This window comes from Rhinopithecus roxellana, chromosome 15 (assembly GCF_007565055.1).
Source record: "Rhinopithecus roxellana isolate Shanxi Qingling chromosome 15, ASM756505v1, whole genome shotgun sequence".
Taxonomy (NCBI): domain Eukaryota; kingdom Metazoa; phylum Chordata; class Mammalia; order Primates; family Cercopithecidae; genus Rhinopithecus; species Rhinopithecus roxellana.
This window is the reverse complement of record NC_044563.1, coordinates 58,982,429-59,008,828: the sequence shown is the minus strand read 5'-3', so window position 1 is coordinate 59,008,828 and position 26,400 is coordinate 58,982,429. Positions and strand designations below refer to the sequence as shown.

The window sequence follows — 26,400 nt, the reverse complement described above, 5'->3', positions numbered from 1 at the left end:
CATACCTGCAACAAAACTAGAAACTCATAGCATGTTTAAGCAATAGGAAGAACTCCAAAACTTAAATATTTCCCTAAAAAGACTTTTGGTTGTGTCAAAGAGTAATTACAGATTCAATTACTACTAGTTATAAAACAATGATAAAGAAAACTTGACATACCAAAATGCATATAACATAGACCAAGCTGAATTCAGAGGAAAATGATAGCCTTAAAAATGCTTACATTATTGAAAAAGAATAACAACAAAATAGGTATTCACTTTATTTATTTATTTATTTTGAGACAAAGTCTCACTCCGTCTCCCACGCTGGAGTAGAGCGGCATGATCTTGGCTCACTGCAACCTCCAGCTCCTAGGTTCAAGTGGTTCTCATGCCTTAGCCTCCTGAGAAGCTGGAATTACAAGCGTGTGCCACCATGCCGGGCTAATTTTTGTATTTTTAGTAGGGATGGCGTTTCGTCATGTTGGCCAGGCCAGTCAAACTCTTGGCCCTCAAGTGATCCACCCATCTCGGCCTCCCAAAGTGTTGGGATTACAGGCGTGAGCCACTGCACCCAGCCTAAGCATTCACTTTAATAAGCTTGTAGAAAAAGAACAGAAAAGCTATCCAAGGTAATTAAAAGGGAGAAAATAGTAAAGATAAAAGCCAGAACTTAATTACTTAGTAAACTATAGAGTTGAGAAATAAATTCAAGTATGTTTTAAACAAGCATGCAAAAAAATTCCTTAGTATGGCATTATAAAACCCTTCATGGCTTGGCCCTGGTGAACCTCTTAGTTTCATCCCTTGACAATGTCCCTACACACTCAACTCTTGCTATTCTGAACTATAGACTCCTTGCTATTTGAACTCAGCAACCTGGTTGATGCAGATAAAATTTTGGAGATAGGGCTGATATCCCTGATTCTTTGAGCTCCTGTCACTTGCTTATCATTGCCATTCACTAGTGAAGTCTACCTGCCCTGTAAGGCCCAGTTCAAAGGCCTCTTCTTCTAGGTAGGCTTTACGGATTTGAACAACTACAACACAAGCCAGTGGGGGAGGAGCACCGCTAGAGTGGGTGAACCCAACATTGTAGATTAAACAGGTTAATGGGTGAAGCTAAACCCAACTGTGGGCATGAAGGAAAGCTAGCTAGGCTAGTGGAGGTGGCTTTTGAGCTGGTTCATGGAGGAGAAATGAGATTTCAGCCTACCGGAGCAGGGGAAACAGCCCCCCAGGAATAAGGAAAAGCATGAGCCAACACGGGGGTGTGTGTGTGAAAGGATAGAGTGTTTGGAGAATAGTGGGACGTTCCATGTGACTGCAGCGTGGGAGGCTGAGGAGGGGTGGGGACAGGTGAGTGAAGAAAGGTCAGCAGGGCAGGCCACACAGGGCCCTGAAGGACACAGCACTGAGAGCGTTTGCCTCATCCTGCCACCGGTGATGGGGAAGGGTCAGAAGTATTGTGAGGCTGGGACTGCCAGACAGTTAGTTGCCTGAGCCTCACCCTCACTGAGATGGGGGAACGTGGCGTGGTGGAAGGTGTGTGGAAGATTCCATAAGCTGGCAGGCTGCCCAGCGGGGAGATGGGGTCAGAGGCCTGGGGAGTGGGGAAGGGGCCCATCTCTGAGTCTGTTTCTCCTCCCTGACCCATTTCCTGGTTCTTGCAGGCCAACACCCTCCCCAACCCTCATCACGACCAGGGAGGGTCTAGGAGGCAGCTCCTGGCAGCTACCCCAGTCACCACAGATAGAGTCACACAGCTCCATCCATTTGTCTGTCCTAGCCCCCACAGGGGCCTCTGTGGTCAGGTCTTTGTGTCTGCACAGTGGCCCTCTTTGTCCTGAGCAGCCTGTCCCCATCCCACCTCCCTCCTGCCCTTCTCTCTCTCCTGCCTGGATCACAAAAAACACCAGCTTCGCAAAGAGCCGGGACAGAACTCTGATCTTGGCTTCCCCCACTGAGTCTCTGTGTGGCCCTGAGCAAGTTACTTTGCTTCATGGATTTTTAGTTTTTTCGTTCCGTGAAAAAGAGCTATTGTAAGCGATCAATCTCCTGGCAAGGAGTTTGGTCTGCCACCCAATGCTGAGACCCAGATAACAAATCATGAACTCGGAGACTCTTACCTCATCCTCATGCTGTTCACTGGACCTCCTACCACCAGCTCCACCTCATTCTCATCCTCACTCTTTTGGCCAGTGGCTATCATTCTCCCACTTGACAGACGAGGAAACCAAGGCCTGAGGACAGGGCTGACTTTGTGGGCATGTGATCTGGACAGTGAGGGCCATGATTTGAAGCATTAAATACTCTGCCATCACCATCTTGAAATTCTTAACTTTTTCTTATTTTTTCATTCTTTTGTTGGAAATTCTTAATTTTTGAATGAGAGGCCCAGATTTTCATTTTGCCTTGGGTCCTGCAGATTAAGTAGCTGGCCCAGCTGGTCTTGCTTGAAGGGAAATGAACAGAGGCATGCCCAGGCCTGGACTAAACTTCCTGCGTCCCAGGTGGCCTCATTTGGGTGCCCGCATCCTGGCATGCCGAGAGCCAGCGTTTGGCATCAGAGCCCTGGACCCTACCCAGGAAACCTGAGGAGCACATTTCCCGGCTGGCAAGGGAAGGGAGGATGGTGCAGGCCAATGCAGCAGTTCAGGGAGCAAGTAAGACAAGGCTGCTAGAGCCGGCCCAGCCCTGTGTAACTGGAGCTGCCAGTGTGGGTCCCAATGCCATGGCCCAGCCATTAACTCTGGGAACTCAGCAGGGCCTTCCATCCCATCAGGCTGCAGTTCCGGGGCCAGGAGAACCACTGCAGATTCACTGTGTGGCTTTCGACATTCACTTCTCACTTCCCCTTTCTGAACCTCAGTTTCTTTTTTTTTTTTTTTTTTTTTTTTTTTTGAGGCGGAGTCTCGCTCTGTCGCCCGGACTGGAGTGCAGTGGCCAGATCTCAGCTCACTGCAAGCTCCGCCTCCCGGGTTTACGCCATTCTCCTGCCTCAGCCTCCCGAATAGCTGGGACTACAGGCGCCCGCCACCTCGCCCGGCTAGTTTTTGTATTTTTAGTAGAGACAGGGTTTCACCGTGTTAGCCAGGATGGTCTCGATCTCCTGACCTCGTGATCCGCCCGTCTCGGCCTCCCAAAGTGCTGGGATTACAGGCTTGAGCCACCGCGCCCGGCCTGAACCTCAGTTTCTCTACATGTCACATGAGAATAAAATAATGCCTATCTCACAGGGTTCTGGAGAAGATTAAGTGAGATACCTTAAACTTAATGACTAGCACAAAGAAGGTGACCACTAAATAGAGTTCTTATTCATTCACTCATAAGAAATATGTTGTGACAAGTATTCAGGGACAGGGGTCAGGTGCGGTGGCTCACACCTGTAATTCCAGCACTTTGGGAGGCCAAGGCGGGCGGATTGCTTGAGGCCAGGAGTTCAAGACCAGCCTGGCCAACGTGGTGAAACCCTGTCTCTACTGAAAATACAAAAATTAGCGGGGTGTGGTGGTGCACGCTTGTAATCCCAGCTACTTGGGAGGCTGAGGCAGGAGAATCGCTTGAACCCAGGAGGCGGAGGTTGCAGTGAGCTGAGATCACGCCACTGCACTCCAGCATGGGTGACAGAGCGGGACTCCATCTCAAGAAAAAAAAATTCAGAGACAGTGCTAGGTGCTGGCCATTTAATTGTGAACTGAATGGACCCTGGCTCTGCTCTCAGAGAGATCCCTGTTAGAAGGAGAGACAGGCAGTGATAGCGATAACAGCATGGTAGGTGGTGGGGCACCTAGCCTGGGTCTTTGAGGAGCCATGGTGGGGAGCCAGGAGCAGGGGCACTGGGGGGCAGAGGGAGGGGTAAGCGGCAACAGGAGGCTGGTCAGAAGTGAGAGGTGAGGCAGAGAGACAGGGAGGCTGGAGTGGCAGGCTGGAGAGCTAGGCTTTATCCAGTGGATGGTGGAGCCACCAGAGAGTGTAAGGCAGGGTATGGCATCAAGGGGCAACAGAGACACCACTATAGCCTGGGAAGGGGGGATTGGAGTTTGGGCCAGGGCAGGGGCTCCATCCCCAGCATGCATTTTCAGAACAAGTTTTCCCAGGGGCGATGAGAGAAGGAGGATGAAAAGGCCTGAATTAGCCAAATACCTTCTCAGGGCTGGAGAGACAGGAAGCCTCCTAATACATGGGAGAAGCTGAGGCTGGAACTTTGCCCTTCCCCTCCTGACCTGCTACTGCTAATGGAACCCTCCCCCTGCCCCCATGGCTCCATTACCCACCTCCAGGGGACCATTACTGTGCCTGGGCCTTCACCATTAGCCGGCCTTGGCTGCTTGGTTCCAGGGAGACTCCCTCGATGCTATTCCAGCCTTTCAGATGAGCCTGTTGTGTGATGCTGGCTGTGTCTCAATTTCCAGTTTGATCAATGGTTTTACATTATTTCAGCCACAAAATCTTCTATGTGTTTACAACAAATTCTTGCCAAGAAATATAAATAAATAAAAATACAAAAGCAAAGGTGCTCAAGTTGAAGTGGGATGGAGGTTCCCCAGGCAGCCCCAGGTAAGGGGGACTTTGTTGGGGGATTTGAAGCCTGCAGGACTTGATGACCTCTAAAACCCAGTGATGGGAGTGCCTGGGGAGGATGTCAGGAGACGAGACTTCTAGCCCCTCATTACATGGGATACTAACCCCTTGAGCCCAGACAGCTTGGGATGATGAATAAAACCATGAAAAAAAGAATTTAAGGATAGGGTGCAGGGGCTCATGCCTATAATCCCAGCACTTTGGGAGGCCAAGGCAGGAGGATTGCTTGGACCCAGGAGTTTGAGACCAGCCTGGTCAACACAGGGAGACCCCATCTCTACAAAAAAATTTAAAAATTAGCCCGGCATGGTGGCGTGTGCCTGTAGTCTCAGCTACTTGGGAGGCTGAGGTAGGAGGATCCCTTGGGCCTGGGAGGTAGAGACTGTAGTGTGCTGTGATCATGCCACTACACTCTGGCCTGGGTGACAGAGCAAGGCCCTTTCTCAAAAAACTTAAGACAGGCCAGCAAGTGAGATATTAGTATTACTCCCTTTTGTAAAAAAGGAAACTCAGGCTCAGAGATGAGTCATGGGACAGGTGAGGCAAGACTGGAATCTAAACCCAAGGCTATGGGGTTCAAGGACTAGACCCCTTCCTCTGCTCCTGAGGCCTCACTAAGCCACCTGTGTGGTAGCTGAAATGCCATATGTCTCAGGGATGCAGTTTCCTCAGCTGTAAAGTAAGGGAATTGGGCCAGAGCAGGGACAGAGCCCTGGGCAGGCCACCAACCAGATTTGCCTGCTGAAGGTGAAGGTCGAGGCTGGGTCCTCAACTTTGAGTCAAAGAAACTCATTTCTCCTGGGCTAAATGGCTGTGACAGTATAAGGTTTGAAGTTTTGGAAGAGGGGAGAGAAAGAAGGGATTGGCTGGAGTTCCAGTGCCTAAAGGGTCTTCCCCACACTGGAACCTGAAGGCCTAGGCCCTATAACTTGGCTATGAGGAGACTTAGGTCCCTGGAAGGCACGTGGCCCGGCTTAGACAATAGGCGGAGAAGGCTGGACAAGGGGCTTTTGTGTCTCCCAAGCAAAGGTCCCAGCGGGACTGCAGAGGCGGCTCTGCCCCTCTGGGCTGTGTGTCCACTCTGTTCCTGCTCCCGGTGGGACTGCAGCCAGCACCCTTCATGGCAGCCAGGCCCAGTCAGCTGATATGGAGCCCAAGAGGGCCCAAGGCCCCAAGGGCCCTGGGCAAGTTCCTTGGCTACAGGAAGAGGCCTCCTCTGCACTTGTCCAGCCACCTGAGTGATTGACTCCACTTCACAGGAAAGGAGACCCTGAGAGAGAATGGAACTGGGTCAAGGTCTCCCAGAGTCGGTGCTGAAGCTGGGTAGGAACCTACATTCCTGATTCCTAGACCAGAAATGAGAGAGAGGGGGGCGCTCATTCGTTCATCCATTCACACCTTTAAGGACTGAGCACCTGGGACAGCAGCAGGAAGAAGGTAGACCTGCTTCCCGCCCTCGGGAGCTCTCAGTCTCCGAATGGGTCAGACACGCAGCCCGACCAGGGAAGGCCATTAGAGTGGGGTGGACGTGGACGGCAGAGAAGAGAGTTAAAGCAGCTCAAGATAACGGGCCAGAGAGAGTGGGGAGTTCAGGGAGCTGCTGGTAAGATTAAGGCAGGGAAAGTGGGGAGCACGGAAGAGGTGGGATCCTGAGTACCCTGCTTTCCTTCCCAGGGTAATGGGGAGAGGCATTCCCTACCCCCACTTTCAAGCAAGGGAGGTGCGTCCTCGGCCTGGGGTTTCGAGCAGGTCTCTCCGAGCAGGTCCCTTCCTGGCCAGCCAGGCTGGGGCAGGGGCGGGACAGGGGTAGGGTGGCGCGGCGGCTGGGCGCAAAGGTCCTGCAGTGGGCCACGCAGGCGCCGGGCTGACCCGGCAAAACTTTGGCGTCTCTGAAAACCTCTGCTCACCCGCTCCTTTCTAGCGTGAGGGAGCCGGGCGGCCTCTTTCTGGCCCGGCAGTGGGACCGTCGCCGCCCGCCCCTCCTGTTGCAGCACCGCTACAGACGCGCTGACCCCGCGGCCGTGTCGCTAGGCGGCATCCCGGAGCGGGTGGCGAGGTATCTACCCGGGCGGGTTGAGGGCGGTGCCAGGGTTGGTCAAAGGTCTGCCCCGCCCCCTGCCTGGCCCGGCTTCGGGGTTGGGGAACAGCGCAGAGAGGTGGGTAGCTGGGATCCCAGGCACGTGGATCTCTGCGGCGGCGGCTGGACGCAGGCACTGGCACCCGGGAGCCGCGGCGACTGCACGCCGGGCGGAGAAGCGCAGCGCAGGGGCGAGAGGTGCGGTGCCTGGAGGGAACAGGGCGCTTGGAGAGGCCCGGGGAAGCGGCGGGCCGGACTGGCGCAGGTGCCGACTGGGCGCGGGGCAGGGGAGGGCGCTGTGGAGCTGCTGTCGCCCCGGGGCACCGTTGAGAGCCGGCGTGTAGCGCATAACTGGGCGGCGTGAACGCGCCTGTGGGTCCGTGGTTGAACTTTGTCTCCACGGGAGCGTCGGTCTCGGTGAGTGTGGACGGGCGCCCTGGTTGTGAGGAGGCTGTGCGCGAAGTCTGCATGTTAGCGGGTGAGTGTGTGCGCCCCTCGGGGCGACTGGCCCAGCCTGCGGAACTTGTCTGTGTGTGCTCGGATGTGAGCGTCCCCGTGGCATGGGGCGGTGGGCGGTGCCCAGAGACATGAATCCCTGAAGATCGCCTGACCCCTGTCCTGCCCCCTGTCCTGCCCCCAGGGTCACTCTGGGTGGCCGCCTGCCATTGGTAAGGTTGAGGGGGCAGTTGCAGGGAGTGGGCGGGGGAGGAGGGAGTGGGGAGGAAGGACAGTTAAGCCTCTGTCTCGGGACTTTAAATCTGGCAAATGCCCCGGTAGGAAGGGTCAGTCAGGAGAAAGGCGATACCCCACCCCGCAACCCGAAGGCTGCCAGTGGCCCTTTTAGGGTCCTCCAGGAGTGCAGCCCAAGGGTCAGGGACTGCTGGAGACCAGCACTGCCAGCTCGGGATCCACTGTGGGGTCCATGGCTGCTGTTCCTTTCAGCATGGCATCGCCAGCTTCCCCGGGACCACAGCCTGATCTGCCTGGTTTGTTTTGGATCTAAGCTGAAATAATGATGAGTTTTGAGGATCTGGATGAGGACCCAGGCAAGTTTATTACCTGTGGGTGGAAGTGGGAGGAAGAAGATTCTCTGCGCAGACAGGTCCACAAGAGAGCTCTGGAGACTCAAGAGATCTATGTTCCAATCCTGTCTTGGCCACTGTGTGGTCTGAGCAAGCCGTCCTTTCTCTGAGCCTCCGTGGCCTCCTCTGTAAGAAGGGACTAATGATACGGAATTTGAGGGCTGTTGAGGAGCTGATGAGTGTGTCATGTTCAGCACCAGTGTCCCCCCATGGGCAGGCTCACAGCTTGGGGATGGGAAGTCAGTCCCTGGAGGGAGCCTGCCAAAACCAGAATCCCACAAGTGCCCCTCCCTAGGGCACAAGCCTTCCACAGGACCAAGCCTGAGCCCTGTAGCCTGGGACTTAAGGTCTCTGATAACTGGGGCCTGCTGGCCTTTCCAGCCACCTCTCCCGCCTGATTCTTCACCTTGCAGCAGCTGTCTGGAGTCTCTCATTTCTTGCCCCAGGCCTGCTGCATATTCTACACTCCCTGCCTGATAAGCCTCCTACTCTCACCTTCTTCAACTGGAGAACTACCCAGACTTGGGACCCAGCTCAGATGGCCCCTCCTCTGGAAAGCTTTCCTTGATCCCCACAGCTGGGTTGGAGCCTCTTCTAGGCCCCTACAGTCCTGGTGCTGACAGCCCTGGTCCCACCTGGACTGTCATGATCTATGTCTGTCTCCTCCTTTCCTCTTCTCAGGTCTAGGGGATCCTGAAGGGCAGAAACTGGGTCTGACTCATTTCTGTGTTGCCAGCATCCCGCACGAGGCTGAGCTGAACCGAGAGAGCAGCAGCAGCCCCTATCCCCTGTTTCTGGCCCCAGCTTCTCCAGTAAAGGCCTGGCTGCAGGTGAGCTCCATGTCACTACAAAGAAGGGCAAACCAGAATATGGTTATCAAAGTGGGTGGTACAGTTTACCAGAACAGTGTGATCTGGGACACGGCAGGACCTAGAGTGCCCAGGCTAAAGTCCTGGATTTTATCCTGAAGGCAATTGGGAGCCATGGAAATTTATGAGCAGAGGAGTTTCATGGTCAGGTGGCATTTCAGAAAGAGCTCTCTGGCTGCAGAATGGAGAATGGATCAAGTAGTGCCAAGTGCAGGAAGGTCAGGGCATTTGTGATGTCAGCATTAGAACTGTCCCAGGAGTTGTTTAAACCCTAATTGAGTCCTTGCCCGTTGGCCAAACACTTTTCCCTGAGCCTTCAGATGCTCCTGCTGAGGAATTTGGGGACCTGCAATAGATCTCATTCCAGCTCTGCTCCCAGCTTGTTGGATGACCAGTTCCTGCCCTGTTAGGCTCTAAAAGGAGGCCAGAACAAGTAAGATCCTGCATGGCAGAGTATGTGGGGAGGCCCTGGCACAAAAGGTTTGTCACTCTTTCTCCTTTTCTCCCTGTCTTGGGCTTTCTTGGAGTCTGGTCAGAGGGATTGGGTATCCCAGTGGGTAACCCTCAGAAATGACTACCAAACTTGGGCTGTGTAGTGAGGCTGTGGCTCCTCTGTTTCTGTCTCCCTCCCGCCCTGGATGCATAAGGTTCTAAGAAGGTGTGAGGGTATCACCAGGGCCTCATGAGTGACCCCATGAGAGCTTTGACTTAATGGCTATAGTCTTTAGAGAGGCCATTGTCCCTCTCTAGGTGTCAGTTCTGCCATCTGTAAATTGAGAATGGTGATCCTTGCTTCTTTGAGGGCAAAGTTGCTACAAGGATTAAGATAGTGACCAGGGAAAAGCTTTATAAGCCTTAAACTGCAGTGCTTGGAGAAGGAATGTGATACTCATAGACTTAAATTCATTTTGAAGACTGTAAGAGAACATGGGTGCAATAGCAAGGGATTGTGCTGGCTATTGAAATTTGATTACTGAATGCCTTCCTCTCTACCCGCCCTGCAGAGATGGCTTCACTAGGAATGATTTACAACAATCCATTTTGTCTTCCTATAGACCTGTGAGGCAGGAATTGGATCTCCATTTTGCAGATCAGGAAATAGAGGCATGGATTGTATCTTGCCCAGGGTCACCAAGCTGAGGTGAAACCTGGGGCTCCAGTCCACCTGCCAGCTTAGCCCTCCCCACCTGAGACAGAGCCCTGTTGGGGTCGGGCCTGGTCCTCTGGCTTCCAGGCTGAGAGGAGCTTGAATTCTGCCCTGGGAACCTGTGTTTGGGGCTTTCTTGTGGCCAGATTACCCAACTGCTGATAAGATAACACCTGCCCAGACCTGCCCACAGGACCAGAGATGCCTTGTTGATCTGGTGAGGGGAGTGGGGGTTGCCCCTCAAGCCTTCTGCCCAAACTGCCTCTCCCCAGACTGCTTTCTGTAGGCCTGCTTGGTATACCCTCTGGGCCACACCTTCCTCTTGGTTGCCCTTGGGTCCTCAGGCCTGTCCTGTCCTTATTACTGGGCCCTGATAGGAGTAGGCTGGCTGTGTGGGCCACTCTGACCTCTGTACTCATCCAGAGGCCAGTTGTAGGACTATGCTCGGCCATCCCTGCTTTCTCTCTCTGTCCCCATCACCCAGCTTGGGCTCAGGGCAGGTGCCAGTGGGTATGTGGGAAATGAGTGGCCAGGTGGGAGTAGGCATGGAGTAGAAGGGGAGGCTTTGCTCCATGGAGCGCCACAGTTGGTTCTGGAGCAGAGAAGTTCCTCCACCCCCATCACCCCATCTCTTAGGCCTGAGTCATTCCTGGTCCAAGATGAGTAGCAGGAGTTTCTGGTAGGAGTGTGAGCAGCCTGGGCCCCGCGGAACAACTCCTTGGCCCTCTGCCCTGGTACCTTGTCCCTCTCATTTTAGCTCCTGGGTGAGAGGCCTGGGTGCTGGAGTGAGGGAAAGGGACCTCCCTCAGACTTCTGGGGCTCACGTGGCCTTTCCCTCCCCAGGTCTGAGGAGAGTCTCTGGGTGTGGACCTGGCTTCCTGGTGAGTGCCCCAGCCCTGGCTTGTAGGAGGGGAACTCTTACCATGGCTGGGCTGTCGCAGGAAATCTAGGGCCAAGGGACCTGCTCCTCTCACGGCACCACCATATGTGTCGTCTCCTCCTTGGTCTCCCTCCCTGCGGACTCCCTGTCCCATCTACCTTCCATGTGGCACCATTTTTGTAAAGGTCGACTCTGACCATGTCCTTCCCCTCTTAAGCCTTCCATGGTTGCTCATTGTCCTCAGAATAGAGGCCAAGCTCTTCGGCCTGGCATTTGAGCCTTTTCATGTGAATTCCTCAGGCTCCCATGCCACCTCACCCTCCACAGCAGCCATGTAAGACCTCCCGGCCTTTCCCAGCAGGTCACACTTTCATCCACCAAGTCTTTGCTCATGCCTCTCCTGCCTTCAGAGCCCTCCTCCCTCTTGGCCCACCGGACAAACTCCTAATCATCTATCAGTTTCCAGCTCAGATGACCCCTCCTCTGCAGAAGCGCTCCCTGACCACCTCCCCCAGGCCAGGTAGGAGTTGCTGTGTGCTCCATAACCCCTGGGCTTGCCTTGTATGGTTTATTCACCCAAGTGGATTTGGTCCCTGTCTGTGTCTTTTTCCACAGCCTGACTGGGTACTCCTCAAAGGTCCTGCAGAGTGCGATCTGAGTCTGAGTTCCTGAGATCCCTCTGAGGCCAGGTGCACCAGAGCATTGGCAAGTGTTTGCTGGGACTTTGTGGTTCCTGGGAATGTGATTTAAGATTTCTTACTCTGAATCCAGACTCCTGTGGCTCTGAGAATCTCAAAAGCAAAGGTTATCAGGAGCAACGAGTAATAGAATTGAAGAAACACTGAGCCCACACCCGGAACCAGAGCCTCTTGGAATTAGACTGTGAGAACCAGGGAACTCAGAATCCTGGAGGCACCTGGAGGGGCCATCTCAGAATCACAGGCTCATGTGGTTCCCGGTCGATTCTTTCATCCCCCTTTCCACCTTGGATTCTCCATCCACCTTCTTTCCTCCCAAGCTGGACCCTTCCTGCTCCTCCTCAAATCTTATCACAGTTCCCCTTCCAGGGACCTTGCCTGACTGCTGTGACCATGACCTCTGTCCCTCTGCTGGGGACACCTGGGAGGGCCTACCTACCAAGCAGTGTCGTGGGCTCCTGAATTTCAGTGTCTCCCTGTTGTGACAGGCAGACACAACCTCCACATTAGGACAGTTCATGATTTGCTAGTGCCATGGTGCACCCATCTGTCCCCTTGTCTTATTCCTCATGGGCTGTCCCATGCAGCAGTGATTCTCCCCATCTGACCACTGAAGAACCCAAGGCTCTGAGAGGGGGGCTGACTTCACCCAGACTGCACAACACAGGTGGCTCCAAGTTAGAGCCTGATCTCAGGGTTCTTGCCTCTTGAATCTGGAGGCATTTGGCTGTGATAGGTTGGGGTGGTGTCCAGGATGTTGTGGTTCTGAGCCTGTTTAATCTAGCAGCATGTCTCTGTAGCCCGGTTCTGGGCTGTGCTGGGATCCAGGTGAGATGGGTGGTTTGGGGTCCTGCTCTGGGTTGGGGATAAGGTGGTCAAACCCACACTGACAATAATTAGAACACCAGACCTTGAGTAAGTCCCTTCCTCTTTAGAGGTCTTGGCTTTCCGATCTATAAGCCTGGCTGATCTGAGATTTACCCACTCAGATGCTGCTCTGAGCTCAGCCCTGGTGAGTGACCTCCACAGCCAGGATCCTAGGGGGGTTCCCAAGAAGGAGAGAGTATCTGGGAGGGGGTAGAGAGCCCAAGGGCCGTGTGAAGGGGAGGTCTTACACCACAACGGCACCGGCTGATAGCATCTGAGGTTACCCCTTAGCCATTTCCTCAGACCAGCTTTGGTGCTCCCGGTGCAGAAGCATGTCAGGCAAGGCAGGGGGCCTGCTGGCCTTCAGCCCCTTGAAGGACATTGAGGAGGGGCCAGGATGACTTCTAAGCTCCTCAGCTTGTGCACTCCAGCCTTGCCCTCTCCACTCCCCTCAAGCCACCAAGATGAAGAGCAGTTCCTCAAACGTGTCATGTCATCTCTTGTTCATCCTCACTCTGCTCCTCCTGTCTCTTCAACCACCTGACTCCTCATCTTCCAAAATGCAGGTCAGGTGCCCTCTCCTCCAGGAAGCCTTCCCTCATCACCCCTCCAATCCTGTTGGGGGCCTCCTTGGCTTCCTCCAGGCCTGATCACCCTGTGTTATCATCGCCTGTTTCTGAGTGTGCCTCCCCTGATCTTGACAGTGAATTCCTTGAGATCTGACCTACCTCAGAGTCCCCAGGTACCCTGCCCAGTGATGGGCATAGATGTGACAACCTTTGTGAAGGGTGAGTGAGTGAAAGAGTATGGTGGCTATCTGGCTTCTGCTGGGGAATTCCTGGACTGCCTTCCCCCTGAGGACAGCCTTCAGTGTGGGAGACCTGATCTGTGGTTATTCTGGTTGTGACCTTCCTGTAGCCCATAATTCCTGCAAAGCTTCCTGCCCTTCTTGTCTTCCTGAGATACCCCCACCCTCCATGCCTTCTTTACCTGCTGAAATATTCTCTCTTACTATTTCGTAAAATGAGCCTAAATCATCTAACTAGCTCAACAACCTTCTGAGGCAGGTACTGTTCTGATATTGAGAGGAAACTGAGTTCTGGGTTTTGGAGTTAAGAGACTTGTCTTACCACTGGGAAGAGCAGAACTGGGATTTCCCACCTGCCTAGTGCCCTCTCTTGCCCCCTTAATGAGGTTCTGGGACTAGGTCCTCTGTTTTCCCTCACAGCACCCCACCCCTGGTGGAGACAGGCAGCAGGGGTCTCCACAGAGGTGACAGGACGTTCTTCTCTACCAGACTAGACAGGGTCTGCCACCAGCCAAGGAGGCACATTCTGGAGTCACTCTAGTGGAGGAGCTGGAATGTCATCCAACCACCCTGGAAATTCCACAGTGCCCTGGGAGCTGCCCAGCTCCTCCTTCTGACTTTGGCCTCACTAGCCTAGAACCACAAAGAGAAAGACCCAGATTGGGTTAGGGGCAGGACCAGATCAGGGGGTTAGAGGTCTGCACGCTAGGCTTGGCTCTGCCCTTGGCTCACTGGTGACCTTGGGTGAGACCTTGAGCTACCCCTTTCTGGACTTAGTTTTTCTTTTTTTTCTTTTTTTAAAACTATACTTTAAGTTCTAGGGTACATGTGCACAACGTGCAGGTTTGTTACATATGTATACATGTGCCATGTTGGTGTGCTGCACCCATTAACTCATCATTTACATTAGGTATATCTCCTAATGCTATCCCTCCCCCCTCCCCCCACCCTATGACAGGCCCCGGTGTATAGTGTTCCCCACCCTCTGTCCAAGTGTTCTCATTGTTCAGTTCACACCCATGAGTGAGAAAATGTGGTGTTTGGTTTTCTGTCCTTGCGATAATTTGCTCAGAATGATGTTTTCCAGCTTCATCCATGTCCCTACAAAGGACATGAACTCATCCTTTTTTATGGCTGCATAATATTCCATGGTGTATATGTGCCACATTTTCTTAATCCAGTCTCTCATTGGTGGACATTTGGGTTGGTCCAAGTCTTTGCTATTGTGAATAGTGCCACAATAAACATACGTGTGCATGTGTCTTTATAGCAGCATGATTTATAATCCTTTGGGTATATACCCAGTAATGGGATGACTGGATCAAATGGTATTTCTAGTTCTAGATCCTTGAGGAATCGTCACACTGTCTTGCACAATGGTTGAACTAGTTTACAGTCCCACCAACAGTGTAAAAGTGTTCCTATTTCTCAACATCCTCTCCAGCACCTGTTGTTTCCTGACTTTTTAATGATCGCCATTCTAACTGGTGTGAGATGGTATTTCATTGTGGTTTTGATTTGCATTTCTCTGATGGCCGGTAATGATGAGCATTTTTTCATATGTCTGTTGCTGCATAAATATCTTCTTTTGAGAAGTGTCTGTTCATATCCTTTGCCCACTTTTTGATGGGGTTGTTTGATTTTTTTCTTGTAAATTTGTTTAAGTTCTTTGTAGATTCTGGATATTGGTCAGATGGGTAGACTGCAAAAATTGTCAGATTTTTGTCAGATGGGTAGATTGCAGAAATTTTCTCCCACTCTGTAGGTTGCCTGTTCAATCTAATGGTAGGTTCTTTTGCTGTGCAGAAGCTCTTTAGTTTAATTAGATCCCATTTCCCAATTTTGGCTTCTGTTGACGTTGCTTTCGGTGTTTTAGACATGAAGTCCTTGTCTATGCCTATGTCCTGAATGGTATTGCCTAGGTTTTCTTCTAGGGTTTTTATGGTTTTAGGTCTGACATTTAAGTCTCTAATCCATCTTGAATTAATTTAATTTAATTTAATAAGGTGTAAGGAAGGGATCCAGTTTCAGCTTTCTACATATGGCTAGCCAGTTTTCCCAGTCCCATTTATTAAATAGGGAGTCCTTTCCCCATTTCTTGTTTTTGTCAGGTTTGTCAAGGATCACATGGATGTAGATGTGTGGTATTATTTCTGAGGGCTCTATTCTGTTCTATTGGTCTATATCTCTGTTTTGGTACCAGTACCATGCTGTTTTGGTTACTGTAGCTTTGTAGTATAGTTTGAAGTCAGGTAGTATGATGCCTCCAGCTTTGTTCTTTTGGCTTGGGATTGTCTTGGCAATGCAGGCTCTTTTTTGGTTCCATATGAACTTTAAAGTAGTTTTTTCCACTTCCGTGAAGAAAGTCATTGGTAGCTTGATGGGGATGGCACTGAATCTATAAATTACCTTGGGCAGTATGTCTGGCCTTAGTTTTTCTACCTGTGAGATGGATGCAATAACCACCATGACCTCCTTACACTAAGGAAGTACTGAAAAGTACTGAAAAGAGTAAATCCTGGGCCCTGCCACTCCTCTGGCAGAGAACTGAGCAGACAGGCAGAGAGCTGTGGGGCCAAAAAGGGATGGTCAGGCAGCTTCCTGGGAGAGGGCCTGGGCCTTGCAGGGTGGGAGGTAGTGGTCAGGGGACAGCCTCTGAAGTCAGACAGCCCAGAATGGCTATGCCGTTTGCTAGCTTTGTGAGCTGTGAGGTTATTTAGCCTCTCTGAGTCTCTCAGGATTCAACGAGAAGAGGTATATGAAGTCACCTAACACAGAACTTGGCACAGGGACAGCACTAAACTCTTGGGGTGATATAGGTGTCAGATGATAAGGGAGGCTGTCTCTGAGCAACAATATGACCATGGGACTGCTTTTGTTGTGCCTGAGACAGGAATATGAGGGCAAGGGCAGAGAGGATGGGTTTTCTGGAGCGATGGCAGGGACCAGATCAGCTAGGCCCTGAGTGGTAGGTTGAGGAGCTGGGACAGTCGCCTGAGGGCACTAGGGAGCCACGAACATGATTCAACAATACGTGGTTGGATTTGTGTTTTAGGAAACCACATGACCGCAGTGTGAAAGGTGGACAGACAGGGCAGGGGTGGAGGCACAGAGGCCAGTGAGGAGGCTGGTGCTGTGGACTACGGAAAAACAGGCCTCAGGCTGCAGTGTGGGGACCATGTGGTGCATGTCCGAGGAATTTCACTGGTTGAACTAACAGGACGTGGTGAGTGTTGGGCTTCTAGCAGGGTGGAGAAGAGGGAGGTTTTCCAGGCTGTATCAGAGGTTTGAAACCTGGAAAGACGGTGGGGGCCCTTCTCAGAAATGAGAACCACTTGGAGAAAGTGATATTCTCTACTTTAGCCTGTTGAGTCAAGGCATTTTCTAAGGAGGAGGAGACAGGGTGTGCACCTGGGTACAGCAGGGTAAAAAGGTTGACGTTCCCTCACCTTGTCATAGTCTCTAGTGTAGATTAGCGGGGAGCTACCAGCCCACCGGCCTTGTCCGTCTGAGACCACCGGGCAAGGTGCACTCAGTAAGCAGTGGCCCAGAGGCACTTCCCATGCACACCCCCGCCCTATCCCCAAGTTATTCTTGCAGTGCCCCCATCTCCTCTCCCACATCCCCCCACCCTTGTACTGCACTTCCAGCTTGGGGACCTGGGCTTAGCTGTCACAGGCCCACTCCTCCATCCTAGGGAAATGAAGATGGAAAAAGAAAAACTCAGGAGTTGCATGTTCTATTTCTCCTTTGAGGTATCTGAGGTGCTGGTGGAGGGTGAGACCTGCCCACACAGAGGGTCCCCTCCACCAGGCAACTGTCCCCTCCCTGAAACCCTGTGCTTGGTGTACACAAGGGGCTCCAAGGTGAGACAAAAACCACAGCCAGAATTCGGGAGGGCTGGGCTCTAGTCTTGGTTCTGTCCCTGACTTACTGTGAGGCTTGGGCCTGTTTCCTCCTCTGTGAAACAGGGTTTGGCACAGGAGATTTCATACACACACACACACACACACACACACACACACACACACACTTTAAGTTCTGGGTTACGTGTTCAGAATGTGCAGTTTTGTTATATAGGTATACACGTGCCCTGGTGGTTTGCTGTACCCATCAACTTGTCACCTACATCAGGTATTTCTCCTAATGTTATCCCTCCCCTAGCCCTCCAACCCCAACAGGTCCTGGTGTGTGATGTTCCCGTCCCTGTGTCCATGTGTTCTCATTGTTCAACTCCCACTTATAAGTGAGAACATGCAGTGTTTAGTTTTCTGATCTTGTGATAGTTTGCTGAGAATTATGGTTTCCAGCTTCATCCATGTCCCTGCAAAGGACATGAACTCATCCTTTTTTATGGCTGCATAGTATTCCATGGTGCATATGTGGCACAGGAGATTTCTAAATGCAGTTTTAGGCCCTAATGGTCTAGACTCTGTGTGTGTGTGTGTGTGCGCATCCGTATGTGTCCACTGCATGTACACCTGAGTGTGACTCTGCATGCCTTTGTGTATCCATGTGTCTTGGTGTGTCTGTGCCAGTGTGTGTTCAGGTGTGGCATATGTGTGTTTATAACACCTATGGAGGAATGCTTAGAGGTAGCAGTGGGGAGAAAGGGGGTCTCTAGAAAGAGACCTAGCTTAGGCAAAAGTGTGTTGGCAGAAGGATAATACAATGGACCCTGCGCAAAGAGGGTATTGACTTTTCCTGCTATGGGGCCAAAGCACAGAACCAGGACTGAGGGAAGGGACACTGGAGGCTTGGAGGCTTGGCTCAGCTGTACAGGACATGGGGGAGACCTTCCTCCAGGCAGGGCCACCACTCTGTGAAAGGCGGCCTGGGGAAAGGGGCTGTGAATAACCCATTCCTGGAACACATGAGCTGCGGTTTGGGTGTACAGAGGGCACTCAGACCAGGCCATACACCAGGCCACCTCTCTGCCTCCTTCTGGTTAAGGTTACCACAGAGGAGGTGGCCGTGGGGGGGATTGGCCTGGCTGGGTTTCCATGACCCTGAGACCACGCTTTCTCTACCTCCCTCTGTCTGCAGGAGCCCCTTGCGGCAGCAGCACTGCCTGCCCAGAAAAATGCTGGAGGCTAGGCGTGGCCCCAGGCCTGGGGACCTGTTTTTCCTGTTTCCCGCAGAGTTCCCTGCAACCCAGTCCAGGCGGGTGCATTCATGAGTGACGAACCCGAGCAGGCGCTAAGCATCCTGACCTGGACAGCAGGGGCTGGTCAGGTACGTGTGGTTGGGGGCGGGTGCGCTGGCTGGGAGGTGAGGGTGGGTACATGTGCTGTTGTGCCTGTGTCTGTCCTGAACTGGCTTAGATCAAGGGGATCCGAAGGCAGGTGCCCTGCTCTGCTCCCTCATCCCAGGCTGTGATGAATTCAGGCTTTGAAGTCAGATAGCTTTGGGTGTCAAGTCTAATTTTTCCAATGCCTGGCAGTGTGACCTTGTACAAATAGCTTAACATCTATGGCAATATCTACCAAAGTGTGGGGATGGGGGATGACAATGCTGTGTGAAAGCTGCTCAGCCCAGGTCTGGCCCCTACAAAGCAGGGTGGGTGGAGAATCCTAATCAGACTGACCCAGGTTCTGAGCCAGATAAAAACCTGTGGCAGGTCTCAGACAGCCAACCCATCTCCAGAGTGCCCATGTCCAATCCCCTCCCGCTGGCACTTCCCTGACCTGTCCAGAGAAAGGCAGAGTCTCCTGGGCTCCTGTGGCAGTTGAAGGAGAGACAGTCTACGGACATAAGCAGGTTCTAGGTGGGCCAGGACCCCTAGAGGGGCTGGGTTGTCCCCTGGTTACTGAGGGTCAGCAGCTAAGAAACCTTTAAGCATTCTTGTCCTTGAGAGGCCCTCAGAGAAGCAAGTAATTTGTAAGTAATTTGATCAAGGTTACTCCACTGGAGATGGGCTGCAAATCCTATTCAGGTACATCCCACAGTGGAAGTGGCTGCAGGAGGGAGGTAGTGAACTCCCTGTTTATAGGAGTGTGCAGAGGATGCAGAGGGCTTGTGCCTGTGTGTGCCTCCTCTGGGCCCCCATAGCCTCTTGTGCTTGATTCATTCACTCATTCATTCATTCATTCATTCATTCATTCATTCATTCATTCTCTCGTTCCTGTAATCCTCCTGTGGTCGGGCCTCCTGCTGGATGATAGGGACAGAGAAAAGCATCAGATGGACCCAGCCTTCAAAGAGCACCTGAAATGTGTTGGGGTACAGGATGGAAGGACAAATTACCAACTGGCTGAGAAACATCCTAAGGGGTGATGGAAAGGAGAGCTTCAGAGATTAGAAGATCCTTTGGAATGTACGATGGAGTGCAGTGTGGGTGGGTTCAGGGAAGGCTTTCCAGTGAGAAAGAACAGAATGAACACAGGCAGGGGAGCCTGGAAGGGTCCTTACAAGGCTTACATCTCCCCTCCAGACTGGGAGTTCCTTGGGGCAGGGCCAGCCAGACCGGGGCGCAACAGGGTTGGTGAGCGTTGGATAGTCAGGTGGAGCCTGGGGCTCCCAGGGGCATCAGTCCCAGGGGCATCAGGATCAGGAGAGGCAGAAGGGAGACTTAAGGGAGGGGGCTGGGAAGTTGGCTGTCCCTCTAAGGCAGGGCTAGGAAAGATGTACTCACAGATTGGTGAGCCAGCCTGCAGAACCAGAGGGCGGGCGGGGTGAGTCTGGCCCAGGGCCATGGTGATGGAGTCCCCAGCTGGCTTGGGAGGGTGGGGGCCAGGATGTCTTAAAACAGGTGGAAGGGTCAGCTCCCTTAGTTTAAGGGAGACAGGGAAGTCTCCACCCCTCATTTCAGTGTCAGAGATTCCACCGTTACGGATTAGCAGGAAACTCTTCATGCAGGGTGATGCGATGTTTATGTTGACTGTGAAGGGAGGTCAGGCCTCATCTCTGGGGCAGGAACAGAGCAATGGCGTGAAGGCAAGACTGGGTGTGTGTGTCTAGATCATGGAGGAAGCCCCCTCCCTGTCCAGGTGGGGCAGAGGACCTCCCGGGGACATTTTGGGGCTGCAGTTCTCAAGGCTGGGGGATTTGACTAGTGTCTGATACTTGGGAGGGAAGGAAATGCTTGATGTCACCTGATGTTTTGTGGCAGAGCTAGACTCGAACCTCGGCTTACTGATACCCAGGTGGGGCTCTGTCCTGGGAGGGAATATGGCCCCTCCATAGCTCCTCAGTCTCGCACAGGGGCCTCTCCTTGCTCCTCCTGCAGCTTCTGTGAGTCAGTGACTCTCAGCTTGCCTTCCAAAGCTCCAGACCTGATGGACCCAGGCTGTGCCCATCCCCACACTTGCCATGGCTGACACTGAATTCCTCTTCCCCACCATTCCTCCATCAGGGAACAGTCTCCAGAGCCTCCCTCCCAAACATCTCTCCCCTCACAGGGCCCCTCCCCTCAGAGGGCCCAAGGCCTTCCCCTTCTTGGGTTTCAGTGTCACTCCCCTGGCCCACCACACTCACCTCCACAGCCTCCAGTCAGGACCTCCAGTCCCACCTCCACTGTGGCCAAAGGTTTCTGGAAAAGGCCACCACTAGCTGAATCTTGGCACTCATAACACCACTGTGTGCCTATTGTGTGCCAGGCTCTATTCCAGACATTTTACACAAATGACTCGACCCTCACAGCAGTCCTGTGGTGGAGATTCTAGTAAGTGTCCCATTTTACAGCTGAGGAAGCAGAAGCAGTCTGGCTCCAGCGCCCAGGTTCTTAACCACTGGGTTCTCTGCACTGAGGGATAAAGAGCCGTGAGTTCAACAGGTGGAGATGAGGGCCACGAATGAATTCCAGGTAGAAGGAGCAGCAGCAACTAAGGCTGGGCGGGGAGAGTGTTAGGCACATCCAGGAAACTGCAGGTCACAGGGGTTGAGGCAGGTGAGGTTGGCAGAAGCTCAAGTTATGAAAACCTCAGGTACCAGACTTGAGGTCTGGGCTTTCTCCTGAGAGAGGGTAGGAGCGGCAGGAGGATTCCAAATAGAGGAATGCTTTATTTGACAAAGGCCACTCTGGATTTTGGTGGGTAGGTGCGTGGGACTGGGCCTGGAGGAGGGAGGCCAGTACAGTGGTTCCAGCAACAAGAGGTAGAGCCTGGAACTAAGTTGGCAGCAGGAACTGTCCTGACCCTGGGTAAGATGGGTCTCAGCCACTTGACCTGCCAGAGCCCCAGCCTCTAAATCTACCTGTTTCTTCTTAACTTGGCACCACATAAGCTTCTCCTGGCCTCGTCGCCCTGGTTTTGCCCTGGCTCCTGGGGAGCCATCCATGTCCATGGCAGGGGGAACAAGGGTGCAGGCCCACTTGCTTCTGAGTGCACATTTGCTGACAATAGGGGACAGAGAAGATCTGGGAGTCTTGATGGAAGAAGGGAAACTGGCCGGGCGCCGTTGCCCACACCTATAATCCCAGTACTTTGGGAGGCTGAGGTAGGTGGATCGCTTGAGGTCAGGAGTTCGAGACCAGCCTGGGCAACAAGGTGAAACCCCATCTCTACTAAAAAATACAAAAACATTAGCTAGGCATGGTGGCACACACCTGTAATCCCAGCTACTTGGGAGGCTGAGGCATGAGAATTGCTTGAACCCAGGAGACAGAGGTTGCAGGAAGCTGAGATCATGCCACTGCATTCCAGCCTGGGCAATGGGGTGAAAATCTGTCTCAAAAAGAAAAAAACAGAAGAAAGAAAAAAAGAAGGGAAATTAAAGGATCTCTACACCCCCCAGAACCCCTAATCTCAACCTCCTGGGCCTTGAACTGCCTCTGAGAAGCCAGGGCTGGAAAAGTAGCTCAGGGTCTGTGGAAGTGGATGTTGCAGGCCCTGCAGAGTCCCCCAGTCCCTCAGGACTCCAGGATCTAAAATGAAGGGAATTAGTCCGGGCACAATGGCTCACACCTATAATCCCAGCACTTTGAGAGACCAAGGCGGGAAGATCACTTGAGGTCAGGAGTTCGAGAGTAGCCTGGCCCACATGATAAAACCCCATCTCTACTAAAAATACAAAAATTAGCCAGGCGTGGTAGCATGTGCCTGTAACTCCAGCTACTCGGGAGGCTGAGACAGGAGAATCGCTTGAACCTGGGAGGCAGAGGTTGCAGTGAGCCGAGATCAGGCCATTGTACTCCAGCCTTGGCAAAAAAGGGGGACTCCATCTAAAAATTAAAAATTAAAAATAAATAAATAAAATAAAAATGAAGGGAATTATATGGCCCCAGATTCTCAGGATGAAGAGGACTCACATCTCATCTGCCCTTTCCATCCTCCCAGACATACCCCGACACAGGCACAAGCCCTTCTGCATCCTCTGCTAGAGAGTCACTTGCATACTCCCATAAACAGGGAGTTCACTACCACAGTCCCACAGCCACTTCCAGGGACTGGACCTGGACAGGAATTGCAACCCATCCCCAGTGGCAAGACCTTGACCAAATAACTTACATGATCTGTGTCTTAGCTTCTTGATTGGAGAACTGGGGATGGTGATTGGCCCCCAGAACACATCGTAAGGATAAAGTGAAGTAACTTTTTTTTTTTTTTTTCTGAGACAGAGTCTTGCTGTGTCGCCCAGGCTGGAGTACAGTGGAGTGATTCTGGCTCACTGCAACCTTCGCCTCCTGGACCCAGGTGATCCACCCACCTCAGCCTCCCAAGTAGCTGGGACTACAGGCGCCTGCCACCACACCTGGCTAATTTTGTGTGTGTATATTTTTAGTAGAGACAGGGTTTCTCCATGGTGGCCAGGCTGGTCTTGAACTCCTGGCTTCAAGTGATCCGCCCGCCTCAGCCTCCCAAAGTGCTGGGATTACAGGTGTAAGCCACCACGCCTGGCCTAAGTGAATAACTTTTATAAAGCAGGCTTAGTAGTAGGGTTTGAAAAATGTTAGCTTTTCCTTCCCCTTCACACTGCTAGAAAGTGTTTCTTTGTGTTTTTCTCAAACTTGCCCACCCAGGACTCCTGCTATGATTTCCAACCTGCCTCCTGGGATGTTAGGCATGTCTTTGTCTTCCAGGCCGGGATGTCTGTCCCCTACCTCCCAGCTGCGAGAGAGCTCTTAACTGGTCACTTGGGTAGGGGTGAGGAGGAGAGGGAGGGGACAAGCTGCTCCCTAGGCACTCACTGTCTGTTGGATGGTCAGTCCCCATGGGTGTGTTATATGCTCAGTGGGGACAAGGTTGGGGGGGATATTGATGGTATGCAAAGAGAAACTGGATGGCATAGAAGAAGCCGCATTTACCACACAGAAGAAGACCCTTTGACCCCCTATCCCCATCTCCACCCCAGATTTCCCTAGACTCTTCCGGGGGGGGTTACTTCAGGGGGATTCCCTGGTAGCCTCACAGGCTCAGGGGCTGTTGATAGATACAGAAATTGCCAGAATAGAGGAAGATGAAAAAGTGAAGGAATAACTGAAGAGGGAGATCCTTGGAAATACTTCCTCAAATACCAGAACACTAGGCATGCGCCCAGAGCCTCCCAGAGAGTGGGAAAACGAGCTGGAGAGAACTCTGTAGTGCCTGCAGGGGGCTGTTGGATACCCACTGGCCAGAAACGCCTCTGCAGGCAGTAGGCATTGGGTGTGAAGCAGGGTCAGCCAGCCTCAAAGGCCCCTTCCCATGAACTCAAAATTACCTGCTCTGGCACCCCCAGATCCTCAGATTCTAGGGCTCAGAATCCTAGATCTAAAACTCTGATCCTGAGGTTCTAGAGAGGAGTAAGAAAACTATCCCCCCCACCACCGTCCCCTCTCCCAGAGATGGGATCTTGCTATATCACCCAGGCTGGAGTGCAGTGGTATGGTCACATCTCACTGCAGCCTCAACCTCCTGGGCTCCAATGATCCTCCCACCTCAGCCTGCCAAGTAGCTGGGACTACAGGTGCGTGCCAGCATCCCTGGCTAATTTTTAAAACAAATTTTGTAGAGATGGGGTCTCACTTTGTTGCCTAGGCTGGGCTTAAGCACCTGGTTTCTGCCTTGGCCTCCCGAGTAGCTACGATTATAGGCATGAGCCACTGCACCCAGCTTGAGCTAACTTTTTTTAAAGGTCAGATAGTGAATATTTTAGACTTCACAGGCCATATAGTCTTTGTCACAGCTACTCAACTCTTTGTAAACAGATGGGTACGGTTGTGTTCCAATAAAGCTGAATTTACAAAAGCAGACCGGATCTGGCTTTTGTACTATAGTTTGTCTACCCCTGTTCTCAAGTTTGACAATTGTGTGATCCTGATATTCATGGATCTCATGCATTCTCAAGGTTCCAAAGCTTGGAGGTTCCAGGTCCAGATCCAAGTCAGATGGCAACGAAAGCCCTGGTCAGGTGGCTGTGTCAGGTCCCCTAGGGGCGCTCCAGCCACAACTCTGATGGCATCACCCCTCCCTTCCCTGCAGGGCGATGGCGGCAGACCTGGTCCCCTGGAATGGCACCATCAATGGCACCTGGGATGGGGATGAGCTGGGCTACAGGTGCCGCTTCAACGAGGACTTCAAGTACGTGCTGCTGCCTGTGTCCTACAGCGTGGTGTGCGTGCTTGGGCTGTGTCTGAACGCCGTGGCGCTCTACATCTTCTTGTGCCGCCTCAAGACCTGGAATGCGTCCACCACATACATGTTCCACCTGGCTGTGTCTGATGCACTGTATGCAGCCTCCCTGCCGCTGCTGGTCTATTACTACGCCCGCGGCGACCACTGGCCCTTCAGCACCGTGCTCTGCAAGCTGGTGCGCTTCCTCTTCTACACCAATCTTTACTGCAGCATCCTCTTCCTCACCTGCATCAGCGTGCACCGGTGTCTGGGCGTCTTACGCCCTCTGCGCTCCCTGCGCTGGGGCCGGGCCCGCTACGCTCGCCGGGTGGCCGGGGCCGTGTGGGTGTTGGTGCTGGCCTGCCAGGCCCCTGTGCTCTACTTTGTCACCACCAGCGCACGTGGGGGCCGCATCACCTGCCACGACACATCGGCGCCCGATCTCTTCAGCCGCTTTGTGGCCTACAGTTCAGTCATGCTGGGCCTGCTCTTCGCGGTGCCCTTTGCCATCATCCTTGTCTGTTACATGCTCATGGCTCGGCGGTTGCTAAAGCCAGCCTACGGGACCTCGGGCGGCCTGCCTAGGGCCAAGCGCAAGTCCGTGCGCACCATCGCCTTAGTGCTCGCTGTCTTCGCTCTCTGCTTCCTGCCCTTCCATGTCACCCGCACCCTCTACTACTCCTTCCGCTCGCTGGACCTCAGCTGCCACACCCTCAACGCCATCAACATGGCCTACAAGGTCACCCGGCCGCTGGCCAGTGCTAACAGTTGCCTTGACCCCGTGCTCTACTTCCTCGCTGGGCAGAGGCTCGTACGTTTTGCCCGAGATGCCAAGCCACCCACTGACCCCAGCCCTGCCACCCCGGCTCGCCGCAGGCTGGGCCTGCGCAGATCCGACAGAACTGACATGCAGAGGATAGAAGATGTGTTGGGCAGCAGTGAGGACTCTAGGCGGACAGAGTCCACGCCGGCTGGTAGCGAGAACACTAAAGACATTAGGCTGTAGGAGCAGAACACTTCGGCTTGGGCAGGTTTATATTGGGAAGCTGCAGGGGACCAGGACTTGTGCAGATTGTACGGTCTCCCCAGATATGGACCATCAGTGACTCATGCTGGATGACCAAGGAAGCCATGACCCCATGCTCCATCATTTGACAGGGGCTCAGGATATTCGCTCTGTGGTCCAGAGTCAACTGTTCCCATAACCCCTAGTCACCTTTTGTGTGTATGAATTGGGGGAATTAAGTTTCAAGAAAGGCGAGAGTTAAGGTCAGTGACACCCCTGGCCTGACTCTCATGCAAGTAGCTGGCTGTACTGCCAAGGTACCTAGGTTGGAGTCCAACCTAATCAAGTCAAATGGAGAAACAGGCCCAGAGAGGAAGGTGGCTTACCAAGGTCACATACCAGAGTCTGTAGCTGAGCTACCTGGGGTGGCAGCCAAGTCACAGATTGGCCGGAAAACCCTGGTAAGTAACGAGGGCTGAGTTTGCACAGTGGTCTGGAATGGACTGGGTGCCACGGTGGACTCAGCTCTGAGGAGTACCCCCAGCCCAAGAGATGAACATCTGGGGACTAATGTCATAGACCCATCTGGAGGCTCCCATGGGCTAGGAGCCAATGTGAGGCTGTAACTTATACTAAAGGTTGTGTTGCCTGCTGAGCTGTGCCTTATTGTGTGCTTGGGGGATGAGGATATGGTGGGGAAGCTTTCACCAGCCACACAAGGGTCCTTTCTCCAACCCATTCCCTTCTGCCACCTGCCTTCTCACTAGCTGTCTCAGGAGTAGTCTCCTTTCAGGGATCCTCTCTCTAGACCCCAGGTCATTCCCCACTTTAAAGCCAGTTGGCTTCTGTGCCTGACTGTGCTGAGCACA

The 26,400-nt window shown here is 52.9% G+C and overlaps 1 protein-coding gene across 24 annotated transcripts; it reads left to right on the top strand.

Annotated features, from left to right (window-relative positions):
• The first annotated feature begins 6,068 nt into the window (after positions 1–6,068).
• Positions 6,069–26,186, top strand: P2RY2 (purinergic receptor P2Y2). Of its 24 annotated transcripts, XM_030918101.1 has the most exons (7): positions 6,675–6,841; positions 8,407–8,555; positions 16,050–16,220; positions 16,750–16,860; positions 18,041–18,229; positions 22,551–22,626; positions 24,394–26,186. In XM_030918101.1, the coding sequence occupies exon 7, from the start codon at positions 24,398–24,400 to the stop codon at positions 25,529–25,531; it is 1,134 nt and encodes a 377-aa protein (XP_030773961.1). In that variant the 5' UTR covers positions 6,675–6,841; positions 8,407–8,555; positions 16,050–16,220; positions 16,750–16,860; positions 18,041–18,229; positions 22,551–22,626; positions 24,394–24,397; the 3' UTR covers positions 25,532–26,186. The 24 variants fall into 24 exon arrangements, 9 of the variants coding, with proteins under 9 accessions (XP_030773961.1, XP_030773959.1, XP_030773956.1 ...); XR_004053635.1 differs by lacking the exons at positions 16,050–16,220; positions 16,750–16,860; positions 18,041–18,229; positions 22,551–22,626; positions 24,394–26,186 and adding exons at positions 6,069–6,169; positions 10,585–10,622; positions 11,032–11,141; positions 11,237–11,330 and having other exon boundaries at positions 6,488–6,841; XR_004053636.1 differs by lacking the exons at positions 16,050–16,220; positions 16,750–16,860; positions 18,041–18,229; positions 22,551–22,626; positions 24,394–26,186 and adding exons at positions 6,069–6,169; positions 10,585–10,622; positions 10,980–11,141; positions 11,237–11,330 and having other exon boundaries at positions 6,488–6,841.
• Positions 26,187–26,400: the final 214 nt, after the last annotated feature.